This window comes from Culicoides brevitarsis, chromosome 1, assembly GCF_036172545.1.
Source record: "Culicoides brevitarsis isolate CSIRO-B50_1 chromosome 1, AGI_CSIRO_Cbre_v1, whole genome shotgun sequence".
NCBI classification, from domain to species: Eukaryota; Metazoa; Arthropoda; class Insecta; order Diptera; family Ceratopogonidae; genus Culicoides; species Culicoides brevitarsis.
This window is the reverse complement of record NC_087085.1, coordinates 12,958,519-12,972,574: the sequence shown is the minus strand read 5'-3', so window position 1 is coordinate 12,972,574 and position 14,056 is coordinate 12,958,519. Positions and strand designations below refer to the sequence as shown.

The 14,056-nt window shown below is 33.6% G+C and overlaps 3 protein-coding genes across 12 annotated transcripts; 2 read left to right on the top strand and 1 right to left on the bottom strand.

Moving 5' to 3' along the window:
- The first annotated feature begins 27 nt into the window (after nucleotides 1-27).
- LOC134827102 (exportin-5) lies at nucleotides 28-5,849 on the top strand. Of its 10 annotated transcripts, none has more exons than XM_063839653.1 (7): nucleotides 28-164; nucleotides 267-420; nucleotides 483-2,947; nucleotides 3,534-3,737; nucleotides 3,798-4,176; nucleotides 4,231-4,690; nucleotides 5,628-5,849. In XM_063839653.1, the coding sequence occupies exons 2-7, from the start codon at nucleotides 302-304 to the stop codon at nucleotides 5,682-5,684; spliced, it is 3,684 nt and encodes a 1,227-aa protein (XP_063695723.1). In that variant the 5' UTR covers nucleotides 28-164; nucleotides 267-301; the 3' UTR covers nucleotides 5,685-5,849. The 10 variants fall into 10 exon arrangements, with proteins under 10 accessions (XP_063695723.1, XP_063695724.1, XP_063695719.1 ...); XM_063839654.1 differs by having other exon boundaries at nucleotides 5,588-5,849; XM_063839649.1 differs by having other exon boundaries at nucleotides 4,231-4,892; nucleotides 5,582-5,849.
- Nucleotides 5,850-7,413: 1,564 nt separating this feature from the next.
- On the top strand, nucleotides 7,414-9,035 carry LOC134827105 (BAG family molecular chaperone regulator 2). Its single transcript, XM_063839657.1, has 5 exons — nucleotides 7,414-7,495; nucleotides 7,707-7,862; nucleotides 7,972-8,118; nucleotides 8,176-8,318; nucleotides 8,372-9,035. Exons 2-5 carry the CDS (start codon nucleotides 7,738-7,740, stop codon nucleotides 8,731-8,733), a joined length of 777 nt encoding a protein of 258 aa, XP_063695727.1. The 5' UTR covers nucleotides 7,414-7,495; nucleotides 7,707-7,737; the 3' UTR covers nucleotides 8,734-9,035.
- Nucleotides 9,036-12,340: 3,305 nt separating this feature from the next.
- LOC134830941 (general transcription factor IIH subunit 4) lies at nucleotides 12,341-14,050 on the bottom strand. The gene is made up of 2 exons (XM_063844563.1): nucleotides 13,748-14,050; nucleotides 12,341-13,691 (listed from the first exon to the last, which is right to left on the bottom strand). Exons 1-2 carry the CDS (start codon nucleotides 13,894-13,896, stop codon nucleotides 12,386-12,388), a joined length of 1,455 nt encoding a protein of 484 aa, XP_063700633.1. The 5' UTR covers nucleotides 13,897-14,050; the 3' UTR covers nucleotides 12,341-12,385.
- Nucleotides 14,051-14,056: the final 6 nt, after the last annotated feature.

Sequence of the window (14,056 nt, the reverse complement as noted above, 5' to 3'; positions counted from 1 at the left end):
GCATGCCCTCTAATGTCATGCAAAATTGCTCGTATCGCATCGTGTCTGAGGGTTTTTCGTGTATTTAATTGAAAATTTACCGAATTCAAGCAGATTTTGTTGAAAATTTTTGTTACAAAGGAATGTCCTGGCGCAAATCGTAGCCTACAAAAGCTTAAATTGAGGTAAATTTCGCTCTGGTTGTGCTAAAAATGCAACTTACGCACATGTGATGAAATTTTTTCGCTCTCACAATGCAAATTTTCAACTCTCTTATCGCTTTTTAGCTGATTTTTTGAAAGACTTGAAGCATCCCGGAACTATGGATCACGGCACAAATGTCTCTGAATTGGCGGCGGAACTTGCGAGAGCTGTCGAAGTAACGCTTTCGCCAGCTGCATCGCAGCAACAACGAATGGAAGCTTATGTGGCATGTGAAAAGTGAGTTGTTTTCTTTTTTTTTTACTTTCGAATTTTTTTAAAAATATTTTTTTTGTATTTAGATTCAAAGAAGTTTCGCCCTTGTGTCCTCAAGCGGGATTTTTTCTCGCAAATAATCCACAATTCTCGAGTGTTGTGAAGCATTTCGGGCTGCAACTCGTCGAACATACGATCAAATTCAACTGGAACAACATTTCGCAGCAGGAAAAGGTCTTTATCAAGGAAAGTTCGATGAAATTATTGCACGAGGGCGTCGGTTTGGCACAAGATCAGTCGGTAGCTCACATCAAAGACGCCCTTTCGCGAATTATTGTGGAAATGATTAAACGTGAATGGCCCCAGCAATGGACAACGTTGCTGGTTGAACTTTCGGAGGCATGCACAAAAGGCGAAGCTCAAACGGAATTAGTTCTTTTGATATTTTTGCGACTTGTGGAGGATGTTGCCTTGTTACATACCATCGAATCGAATCAGCGTCGCAAAGACATTTATCAAGCACTTACCAACAATATGGGAGAAATTTTCGACTTTTTCCTCCGGCTAATTGAGCAACATGTCAACGAATTTCGTAAATACTCATCGATGCAAGACCCACAAAAGGCGATGGCCAATTCTCGGGTTGTGCAAGTTGCTCTTCACACCCTCGGGGGATTCGTGGATTGGGTGACAATTAAGCATATAATGGCAGGAAATGGTCGTTTATTGCAAATTTTGTGCATTTTATTGAGCGACGTGGATTTCCAGGCACCCGCTGCCGAATGTTTAATCCAAATTGCCAGTCGCAAGGGCAATATCAAAGATCGCAAGGAACTTTTGGTGCTTTTTAGCGAAGATGCGTTGTCATATATTTACCGAAGCGCCGTTCAAACAAATCAAATGGGAAGCGAAGCTTATTATCAATTCCTGAAAAAATTAGCACAAGTACTCACAGGGCTCTGTAGTCAACTTACCGCGATGTGGGGTAAAGAAGAGACAAAAGACGACATTCGTCCCACGAATTTCCGTCTTTTTTTGGAAACGAGTTTGATTTTGCTGAAGCATGCCAGTTACACATTAACTCATTATGGGGCACTAATTTGGCTTTCGATGATGAAACACGATCAAATTTCGAAAGATCCTACCTTTGTCGAGTACATACCGCAAGTGATAAATTTAGTAGGACCGAAAATTATCAAAGTTTTTTATCCGGCAACGCGTCCCACGGAGATTTCGATGCATCCGCAGGTCTTTGCGAGTATCGATTATGACAGTGAGGAGGAATATTTTTCGTTTTTTGCGAGATGTCGATCGGATTTGCTCGATATCTTTCGGCAGAGTACTTTGATAACGCCGCTCGTGACTTTTGGGTATTGCGAGCAGTGGTTGACGTTGCGCCTGCAAAAAGCTCCTGCCGAACAAACGACTTGCAGTATTCGAGATCCCGCATATTTGGAATGGGATGCCATTGTGATGACGTTGGAGAGTGTTTTGTCGCGCATTTTGATGGTTACGGAGCGTCCCAGCGTCGCAACTGGCTTGCGACTTCTCGAAAGTTGTTTGAAGATCGATTCGCCGGATCCGCTGATCGTTTCGATCTTGTTGTCGTGCATCTCGTCGCTTTTTGTGTTCCTAAGTATGTCATCGTGTCAAATAACCGCGAATAATTGCGTTGCTATGAGCGGCGTTGCGTTGTTGCCAAAAGTTCTCGAGAAGATTTTTTCGACTTTTATGTTTCCGGATCCGGGACATGCGAAAAGCAATCAATCGACGGCGGTGAAGCAACTTCGGAGACATGCGGCATCATTAATGGTGAAAATTGCATTGAAATATCCCCTGTTGCTGTTGCCAATTTTCGATCAGATTCATGCTTCGGTGCAAGCGTTGGCACGTCAAACGGATTTATTGACAAGCGGGGAGCTGATTCAACTGCAAGAAGCGCTTTTGTTGATTTCCAATCATTTTTGTGACTACGAGAGACAAAGCACTTTCGTACTAGATGTGATTCGCCCGGCAGCAACGCAATGGATGACACTTTCAGCTGTTCTAAAATCCCCTCAGGCATTCATCGAGTTCGTTGGATTGAATCAGCAACCGATAAATCCGCCCACGGAAGATGGTTTCAGTGCGAATCGAGGACAAATTATCAACGCCATCACATTAACTCTGGGGATACTGAAGAGATGCGCATGGCCCGAGGATCCCGATCGTGCACAACGCGGAGGATTCGTTGTGGCATACACAGAATCGGGTAATCCGATATTTAGAAATCCAGCAACGGCGCATATTGTTCCGTTGTTGCCGCATATTTTGGCACTTTTGAGAGTTTTGAATGAGTTGTACAAGCCGGAAGCGTTGATGGCGATCTCAGCAGGGTACAAACAGGCAAATAGCTTGCCGGATACGGAGAAAAAAGTGTTGATGGGAATTACGGCGGTGTTGACGGACCCAATGGATCCGAATTTGAAGCCGCCATCAACTGCGGAGGAAAGAATGCAAAAGTTTTTACATAACGTTTACGAGAATATGTATCATTTAATTGGAGCTACAGGTAAAAATTGATGAATTTGTTTAAAATTTATTTTAATTTTTGAAATTTTTTGTCCCAGATAATTTTTTTATAAAAAAAAAATTGTATTTTTTTTTCAAAAATTGACATATTTTTGGCTTTTGATTATGAATTTATAAAAAATTATTTTTTTTTTAAATAATATTTTAATTTTATTAAATTTAATTTTTAATTATTTTTTAATTATTTATTTAAATAATTTTTTTAATTAATTTTTTTATTTTAATTTTTTTTATTTTTGATATTTTTTAAAAATTTTTGTTGAATGGATTTACCTAAAATTTTAAAAAGAATTTTTTATTATTCTATTTTTTTTATAAAATTTTCTTACATGAATTGGTTTAAATTTAATTTTGAAACATGAAAAATATTTTTAAAAGGTCAAAAATTGTAAAAATTTTGTAATTTTCCGATATTTTTGATAAAAAATTATTTCAAAATTTTAATCCTCATTAAAAAAATTTTCTCAATTTTTTTTCTTTATTCAAATTTGAGACTTGAAATTAAAAATATATTCTAATTTGTACCAAAAATTAATAAAAAAATTAACGAAAATTGTAATTTTTAGGTCCAACATTAGGACGTGACTTATACGCGATTCCCGGATTGTCAACAGTACTCATCGAAAGTATCTTCACATCATTGGAATATGTTCCTGATTATCGTTTGCGACCAATTGTGCGAGTTTTCTTCAAGGCATTTGTCTATTCCTGTCCTCCTGCATGCTACGAATCCGTTCTTTTGCCAATTTTCGCACATTTAACACCTTTCAGTAAGTTTTTTCTTCAAAATTTTATGATTTTTTATTCTAAAAGTTGATTTTTTTCATTAGTGCTTAATCGACTAACGACACGTTGGCAATATATCATGCGCTTGTACGAGTCTGGCGACTTGGGCGAAGACATCACAGACACGCAAGAGGTAATCGAAGACTTGCTAAATCGCTCAATGACGAAAGAATACTTGGAAACACTGAAAACGGGACTTGTTGGCGGTACGTTGAACATTAACAACCAAAATCAGGAAGCAAATGCAGCAAGTGGCATGGAAACTGGCATGGATGTGCAAGAGGAACATTCGATGGATGGAGCGGCACCTGCTTTATCTCGTGCCACGCAATCCGCAATGACGAGTGATGTTATCAACGACTTGGGTTCGCAGCTTTTACGATCGCCATATACCTCGTCGCCAATTGTTATGACAATTTTAAGGTAAAATTTAATTTTTTTTCATTGAATTTTCTTTAAAATTTTATTTTTTTGTAGCATTCTATCATGGAACGACAGCATGTGCTCATTAAAAGCCACTCAACTCACAGCGCCCGTCGTGCGTTTCCTTTCTGCCGAACAACTTCTCACTCCGGCACTTGCTTCAAACATCATCGCTGCCATTTTACAGGCACTCCAACTGCACGGGCAACATGATTGCAATCAAGCTGCCCTCATCACACTCGGCGTACAAACGTACGAAATCCTACGTCCCAAATTTCCCAATATCATGGATGTCATGCAACAAATCCCGAATATTAGCACGTCAGACATCCAAAAACTCGATGAGAAAATTAGCGTGCACGCCACGACAAAAGGCAACAAAATTGACAAAGCCAAGAAAGACTTGTTCCGGAAAATTACGTCGCAACTCATAGGACGCAATTTGGGACAATTGTTCAAAAAAGAAGCCAAAATCGCGGATTTGCCGGCTTTGAATGTGTCGACGACACGGAACGTAAGCAACTTTAGCAATTTGCTGGACACGAGTAAAGAGACTGGAATCACGCAACTTTTCATGTCTAACAATCCGAGCTAGTGCAACGCTTCGAACTCGGCAAAAAACGAGACTTTATAAAAAAAAAACAATTTCTTAGATCTAACGATTTAAATATACTATAGGAATATTTAATTAATTAGTCGAAATAATAATCAAAAATGTTTTTTCGAATTTCTTGAAATTTTTTCATAAAATTTCCGGGAGATATATTTAATATCGAGTATTTAAAATTTAAGAGTTTGTACAAATTTTGGTACATTTTTGATTAATTTTTATTTAAAAAAAAAATAAAAATTTTTGTTAAAAATCCTTTATAGTTTAAAATTTAAAAAAAAAATTAAAAATGTTTTTTTTTCGAAAATATAAAAAAATTTTTTAAAATTAATTAAATTTCGAAGTTTAAGAATATGTCAACATTTTGATGAATTTTTTTAAAGAAGATAAAATTTTTGTTGAAATTAGCTTAAAGTCTAAAGCACAAAATTTAAGAAAGTTGTTCAAATTTAGATAAACATTTAACCAATAATTTTTTAAATAATAATTTTAATTTTCTTAAAATTAGTAAAAATTTCAAAATTTAACACAAGGTTAAATTACTTTGAAATTTTCGAAAAATTAAAAAAAAAATTCTCTCAAAATTAGTTTAATTTTTTATTTTTTCTTACTCGCTTGTTTTTTTTAGTTAAAAATTATCAATTTTAATAAGAAAAATTTATTCTTTATTAAATTTTGAGAAATTTTATGTAAAAAAATACTTTTAAATACTCGAAAAATTTCCTTCTTAAAATTTTAAAAATCTATGAAATTGAAAACATTTTTGATTTTTGTATTGACCTCAACAATTTTAAGTTATAGAGAGCCACAATGTTAATTTTTTTTCAAAATTATTATTTAGAAATTTGAACAATGGATTGGACACAGAGAGATACGCTGCTGCCATAAATTCTTTTGAACCAAAAAAATCTTTCATTCCATTGAAGAAAACGTTGAAATGTTAAAGCAATCCTCTTTTTTTAATGTAATTAATTTATAGTTGTTTGATAATTTTATATGTTAATGAATGATGAGTTATTTATATCAAGAAAAAAAAATCATGGAATAAAATCGAAATAATCAAAAAAAAATCACTTTTCTTACTTTTTACAGTAATTTAACCATAAAATGTATCTTTTTATTGATCTTAATTGGTTCATCATCTTCTTACATGACTCTCTATCCCAGCTAAGCCGAGATAAATTGCCGGGAAACGTAATAAATGGCGAACACGAAACAAAAAGAGTTGAAATTGCGACGTCGGAGATCTCGAGTGACGAACTGCATCCGTAAGAAAATGGGAAACAGCTTACAACTTCAACTTGGTGCGTCTCCAGTGACGTCTCTTAGCGTTGTATCTAAAAAATTTCAACAGAATTTCAGTCACATTTCACGAAAATTACTTGAAAAATCTTACCTGATGGTGTTTCCAGTACGGAGACGAACCCATTGTGGGATGGGGCGATTTTGTTTCAATTTTTTCGCAAGCTTCTGCTTGATTCTGAAGGTCTTGTGTGCGGCCTGTTCCGTGTAGCGTGAAAAATACAGAAAACAAGATGGTCAGAAAATTGAAATCACTTTTTTTCGCACAAATTCATGTTTTTTCCGTGGATTTTTGCATTTCTCGCATGCAGCGAGCGCTCAGGCACGGAATGAACATGTTTTTGTGGGGAAATTTGTGGAAAATGCAAGGAAAATTACCATTTTTGAATGATTTCTACACGTGCCAATGTGTCCGTGCTCGAATTCACAAGAAAAAGAACGTGTATCTGTTGCGGTGACAAGATGGTCTGAAATTCATACGGGGACACATGAGATTTTTTAGACTTTTTTTTTAATTTTTTGACTAAAAATCATCTAAATTTTATTTTTTTTTTACAAATTTTATTATATTTTTTGAAATTTGTCTTTAAATTTTCTATTAAAAATAGGCCAAAAATTAATTTTGACTTTTGGATTAAAATAAAACTTAAACTTAAAAAGTTAGAGACTTAAGCTTTTGGCTTAGGCTTGAGTATAAAGAATATTTCGACTGAAAAAACTTTTGACTTAAAATTTATCTTTAAGAGTTTTGAATTATAGTTCAAAGAGAAAGTGTAACAAACTAGTTTGACTTTTAAAATTTTTCAATTTGAGGTGAAGCTCTAAAAAAATTTTTGATTTTTATTTTCTTAAGTTAACATTAAGTCAAAAATATTTTTTAAAATTTTCCTTATAAGCTTAAAACTTCTGAAGCTTAATTATTTTTTTTAAAGTTCAAGTTTAAGTCAATGGTTCTAAATTTGTAAGAAAAAATTTAAAAATAAAAAACTTAAGAAATTTGTATGAAAAATTTCTTGATTTTTGTTCACTTTATTATTTTTGAAATAAAATTGTATCAAAAGTTCAACAAGAAAATATATGAAAAATGGGAAAAATATTGAAAATTATTACTTTTTAAATCAAAAAACCGAAAAATATCAAAATTTATTTTAAAAGTGCTCCTTTTCAAAATTTGTCCCCGTATTCAATGCCCCAACTCACTTTTTGAATGACATTCCCATTACGCAATCCAAATTTTCTTGACATTTTGAATTAGCATGCAGGCGATTTTTTGCAACCTCGTATATCACGTACAACCCGTAGCAGAATCGCAGCATATACAGAACAAAAACAAGCAGATTTCGAGCAAATTCCAGAGCCTCCCCGAATAAAGAACTCTCAAGGCTTTAAGCAGAAAAGGAAGTGCAGGTAATTGCCTTTTAACACACGTTTCATCTTACGTTTTGTTCAGTTTATTTACAAGTTTTCGTTTGAGACGAGTTCTTATCAGTATTTTTTTTTGTTTCATTTTTTTTTCTTTGCTCACAACTTACTCGACAGGTCCTCCTTTGTCTAACGCGCGGTTAAATTATCGATAAAACAAAATTTAGTTATGGTTGATTTCACACTTTTACATTAGAAAAAAACCACTAAGTAGTAAATGCTGTTCAATGTTTCCTGATTCCTTTCAACAAAGTTTAAAAAATTGCAATAACAAGCGCACGAGAAATTCCATTTCCGAAGATTCAACTACTACTACTACTTCTACACACACAAATTTTGTTCTAACATCAAGGTAGAGCCTTCTTTTATTTTTCCGGTTTTTTAATTTCCTGAAAAGAGAAATTTTACGGAAAATTAGAAACTTTTGTTGTTTTTTTTTGATACAAGACACGATTTTGCAGATTCACGAAGCGCAGAATGATGATGGACGAACAACAAATGGATGTGGATGACGGATTCCAAGCAGGCCCAAGTCGCTTGGCGCTCGATTTGGTTCCGAATATCGACGACACACAAACAGGTTTTGGCGATTTGAGTCCATTGGAACGGTAAATCTTGAGTTTTTCACTTTTTATTTGATTTTTGATAGAAATTTTTGCTTTTAGATTCGTAAAAGTATTGGATCACATCGATTCTCGTGTCGAATCTTTGCGACGTGAGGCATTGAATCTCCAAAGTCAAACTGAATTGCTTAACATGAGCATGGATCTCTTGAAAAATCACGAAAATTTGCATTTTCTCGAGGATTGTAAGTGAAATTTTTCATTTTTTGACAATTTCATAATTTTTTTCTGTTTTTAGCTGAACGTGAAGAGGTCGAATGTTACGTTCAACGCATCAACGGACGTCTTTCGACGATCGAATTACGTGTTCTAACAATGCGCGATCAAGCCCAAGAAGAATCTTTGCATCAGGTCAATCGTTTAATTGATGAAATTTTGATCTCGAGCAAAGATCCCACCGCTGCCCGTCAAAAGTGTGCCCAATACTTGAATTGCTGCAGTACCTTCGATGGTCCCGGACAGGATTGCGTTGACGGTTTGCCGACAGATAAACGTTTCGAAGGCGCCTTGCTCGGTTGCAGCCTTGACGATCAAAAACGCATCAAACAACGTCTTCTCTCTCTTTCCAAATATTTGGGAAAGAAAAGTGTTAGCGATTAATTGATTTTTTTTTCTTTGAGCGCCCTTTTTAAAAATTGAGCGACGATGCCAAAATTTATCACAAATTATCTTTAATTGCATTTCGTGCTGTTTGTGTGACTTCTACGTTGCCGCATGACACTCAGTTATGAACTTGCACCCCCCTAACTTAACTTTAATTTATAATTGTTAGAACAAAAAATCAAATCTATTTGGAGTGAAAGCCTTCGATGGACGGCCATTAAGTGCTTATTATATCAAAGAAATGAAGGAAAAAATAAAAGAACTGATTAGTATTTATATTTAACGAAAAAAAGGGATTTTTTATTGTTACCCGTAGACCTCGTACTACCCGTCAAGATTTATTTTACTCGGAGGTTGTATCTCTTAAAACAACTGAGAAAAATTTTAACTAAACTGTGTCAAAGCCATTTTTGTCAAATCTTGCTCCAAATGGATAAAAATTTGTCAGAGGGCTCTAATTTATCATTTTTAATCATTTTACAACTCAAAACTGCTAAAAAATTGAAACTGAAAAAATTTTTTCTTTGACATAGTTTTATTTTGAAAACTAAATCAAGAGCTAAAACTGTGTCAAAAACTATGTCAAAGCCATTTTTGTCAAATCTTGCTCCAAATGGATAAAAATTTGTCAGAGGGCTCTAATTTATCATTTTTAATCATTTTCTAACTCAAAACTGCCAAAAAATTGAAACTGAAAATTTTTTTTTCCTTTGACATAGTTTTGTTTTCAAAACTAAATCAAGAGCTAAAACTGTGTCAAAAACTATGTCAAAAACTGTGTCAAAGCCATTTTTGTCCAATCTTGCTCCAAATGGATAAAAATTTGTCAGAGGGCTCTAATTTATTCAAAAGAAAAAAACTTTAAAAACTGTGTCAAAGCCATTTTTGTCAAATCTTGAAATGGATTTTTTGTTCTAATTTATCATTTTTTGTTTTCAACTCAAAACTAAATCAAAACTGAAAATTTTTTTTTTCCTTTGATCAAAAACTATGTCAAAAACTGTGTCAAAGCCATTTTTGTCCAATCTTGCTCCAAATGGATAAAAATTTGTCAGAGGGCTCTAATTTATCATTTTTAATCATTTTCTAACTCAAAACTTTTTGAAAAATTTTTTTTTGATAAAATTTTTGACAGGGCTCTAATTTATCATTTTTAATCATTTTCTAACTAAAAACTGCCAAAAAATTGAAACTGAAAATTTTTTTTTCCTTTGACATAGTTTTGTTTTGAAAACTAAATCAAGAGCAATGTGTCAAAAATATGTCAAAAACTGAAAATTTTTGTTTGTAAGGCGCCTAATTTATCATTTTTTGACATTTTCTAACTCAAAACTGCTCGAAATGTTGAAAACGTGAAGAGCTCGAAAAACTGTGTCAAAAACGCATAAATCGCTCCAAATGGATCAAAATTTGTGCCCAATTTATCTTTTTAAAAAACCTTCGAAACTGAAAATTTTTTTTTCCTTTGACATAGTTTTGTTTTGAATCAAGAGCTAAAACTGTGTCAAAAACTATGATAAACTGTTTCAAAGCCATTTTTGTCCAATTTGCTCCAAATGGATAAAAATTTGTCAGAGGGCTCTAATTTATCGATTTGCAAAATTTTATAAATATTTGCTAAAAAAAACTTGAAACTGAATTGAAATTTTTTTTTCTTTGACATTTTTAAAAATTGAGCGACGATTTTGTTTTGAAAATTTATCACAAATTATCTTTCAATTGCATTTCAAAGCTGTTTTGTCAAATCTTGCTCCAAATGGATAAAAATTTGTCAGATGGCTCTAATTTATCATTTTTAATCATTTTATAACTCAAAACTGCCAAAAAATTGAAACTGAAAAAAAAAAATTTCCTTTGACATAGTTTTGTTTTGTGAGTGAAAGCCTTCTCCAAAAAATTAAGTTTATTATATCAAAGAAAAAACTGAAAAAATTTTTTCTTTGACATAGTTTTGTTTTAAAAACTAAATCAAGAGCAGAAAAACTGTGTCAAAGCCATTTTTGTCAAATCTTGCTCCAAATGGATAAAAATTTGTCAGAGGGCTCTAATTTATCATTTTTAATCATTTTCTAAAAAACTGAAGCAAAAAAAAACTGAATTTTTTTTTTCTTTGACATAGTTTTGTTTTCAAAACTAAATCAAGAGCTAAAACTGTGTCAAAAACTAAAAAACTGTGTCAAAGCCATTTTTGTCAAATCTTGCTCCAAATGGATAAAAATTTGTCAGAGGGCTCTAATTTATCATTTTTAATCATTTTATAACTCAAAACTGCCAAAAAATTGAAACTGAAAAAAAAATTTTTTTTTTGACATAGTTTTGTTTTGAAAACTAAATCAAGAGCAAAAAAAAACTATGTCAAAAACTGTGTCAAAGCAATTTTTGTCAAATCTTGCTCCAAATGGATAAAAATTTGTCAGAGGGCTTTAATTTATCATTTTTAATCATTTTGTAACTCAAAACTGCCAAAAAATTGAAACTGAAAAAAATTTTTTTCTTTGACATAGTTTTGTTTTGAAAACTAAATCAAGAGCAAAAAAAAACTGTGTCAAAAACTGTGTCAAAGCCATTTTTGTCAAATCTTGCTCCAAATGGATAAAAATTTGTCAGAGGGCTCTAATTTATCATTTTTAATCATTTTGTAACTCAAAACTGCCAAAAAATTGAAACTGAAAAAAAAAATTTCTTTGACATAGTTTTGTTTTAAAAACTAAATCAAGAGCTAAAAAACTGTGTCAAAAACTGTGTCAAAGCCATTTTTGTCAAATCTTGCTCCAAATGGATAAAAATTTGTCAGAGGGCTCTAATTTATCATTTTTAATCATTTTGTAACTCAAAACTGCCAAAAAATTGAAACTGAAAAAAAATTTTTTCTTTGACATAGTTTTGTTTTGAAAACTAAATCAAGAGCAAAAAAACTATGTCAAAAACTGTGTCAAAGCAATTTTTGTCAAATCTTGCTCCAAATGGATAAAAATTTGTCAGAGGGCTCTAATTTATCATTTTTAATCATTTTGTAACTCAAAACTGCCAAAAAATTGAAACTGAAAAAAATTTTTTTCTTTGACATAGTTTTGTTTTGAAAACTAAATCAAGAGCAAAAAAAAACTGTGTCAAAAACTGTGTCAAAGATATTTTTGTCAAATCTTGCTCCAAATGGATAAAAATTTGTCAGAGGGCTCTAATTTATCATTTTTAATCATTTTGTAACTCAAAACTGCCAAAAAATTGAAACTGAAAAAAAATTTTTCCTTTGACATAGTTTTGTTTTGAAAACTAAATCAAGAGCAAAACTGTGTCAAAAACTATGTCAAAAACTGTGTCAAAGCAATTTTTGTCAAATCTTGCTACGAATGGATGAAAATGTGTCAGAGGGCTCTAATTTATCATTTTTAATCATTTTATAACTCAAAACTGCAAAAAAATTGAAACTGAAAAAAAAATTTTTCTTTGACATAGTTTTGTTTTGAAAACTAAATCAAGAGCAAAACTAAATCAAAAACTGTGTCAAAACCATTTTTGACATCAAAAAGAAGAAAAATTTTCCTTCGAAATTTGTTTGCAGGTTTGGTATTCTATTGACGAAATTTTTTCTCGATAGCTCAAAATTCAAATTCGATATTTTCTTTTTTATTTAAACAGTTTTTTATTCCTAATTGCCGCCCTTTGAGTAACGCTTCCAAAATTTCTTAACATCATCATGCCCCTGTTTCGTAACGACAATTGTGCGAGTCCTTTCGTTCTGCCACAGCAAATACTGGTTCGATTGTGCAAAGTCACGTAACGCGTTAAATTCATGTTGACTCATGAACTGGTTGTAAACGACGCCTTCCGTGAATGTGAATCGATTTCTCTCATTTTCCCACAATTTTATTTGATCGACAACTGTTGGCGGCAACGGATTTTTCTGTTTTTGCGCTTCTGCTTGCTGGATCATGTTTGTGTGTGCATGTTGTCTCAAATAACTGATTATTTGGTCTGCGGTGATGCCGCCGCGCAACGCTTGTCTCACTGAATCTCTCGTTAAGACGCCAACAACCAAATTTGGAAAGCGATAAAGGAGTTCCGTGAAAAGTCCGAGCAAGGCAACTTGAAGATTTGAATCTGTGTACGCGTAAATTCGATAATTCGTTTCGACAACAATGTATCCCTTCTCTTGCGAGGCTTTTTCTTCCAGAATTAATGGGGTACTGTCTTTGCAGGTAATGTTCAATGCCAGTCTTGTCGGATAAAAACGTCCTTCTTTGCGTTTTCGCTGATAAACTAAGCCAAATTCGCGTAAATGTTGCAAAAATGTTAGCAATCCGGCACTCAGACCTTCCGAACTGTAATCCTTGCCTAATGTGGAGAAGCTTAATTGGAACAACATCGATAGACATTCCGCCAATTCCAAGCCTCGTTGTTCGCAAGTATCCAAATATTGCAACATAAAGTGCCAAACTTGCGCCTGAGTGTCGAGCAGCAAAAATTGAAAGCCTTGCCGCGTGATTACGGGAGTTCCGTCGGTTTCATCGCGTTTCATGAGATTCGCATGAAGCAAAATTCGAACAGCATCCGGGGAAATTCCTTCGGTACTCGCATCAGCTGCTTTCGATGACGAACCTGCACCGACCATGTAATGCAAAACGCATCGCCAACGCGACATCGCATAATTATCCAAGAAATCAACGTCGCGCGTTTTTGCATCTTGTTCCAATGACACCATCGACCATGGTCTGCCTCCTCCTAGCAAAGCAATTTTAAGATTTTTTTTGAAAATTGTCGATAATTCCCACGCTGTCAATCCTCCGGGGATTTGATTCGTTCGCCAAATGCACAAATCGCTGAGAACAGTGCAGGCATGCTGATGTTCCTTCGCGTAAACTTGCGAAGCCCAACTACTGACGACAGCTTTTGGCACAGGTTGTTCTACAAAAAGGATTCTGATCACGAATTGACGAGCAATTTCGGGGAGTTCACTAAAAAAAATATTTTAAATTTAGTAAAAAACTAAAATTTTAATGGAAAATCTTACCGATAAACCGCAAGACAAATAGCTGGATAATTGTACAATTTGTCAAGCACTTCTGGAGGACGACTTTTGAGATATTCCTGAAGATTTTTGCATTCAATGTTCGCCGGTTTCGGGATTCCGCCGGATTTGGAGCTCTTTGCTTCACTCATCGTGTGGAAGTTTTCAGTTTTTCAATCGTTTTTAGGTCGAATTCATAACAATTTTTTTGAAAATCAGGTGAAAAATCGTAAATTCTGTGGAAATTTAATGAAAATTCGAATAAAAATAGGAGAGAAAGCTGAATTCCCCGAATATTTACTAAATACCTCC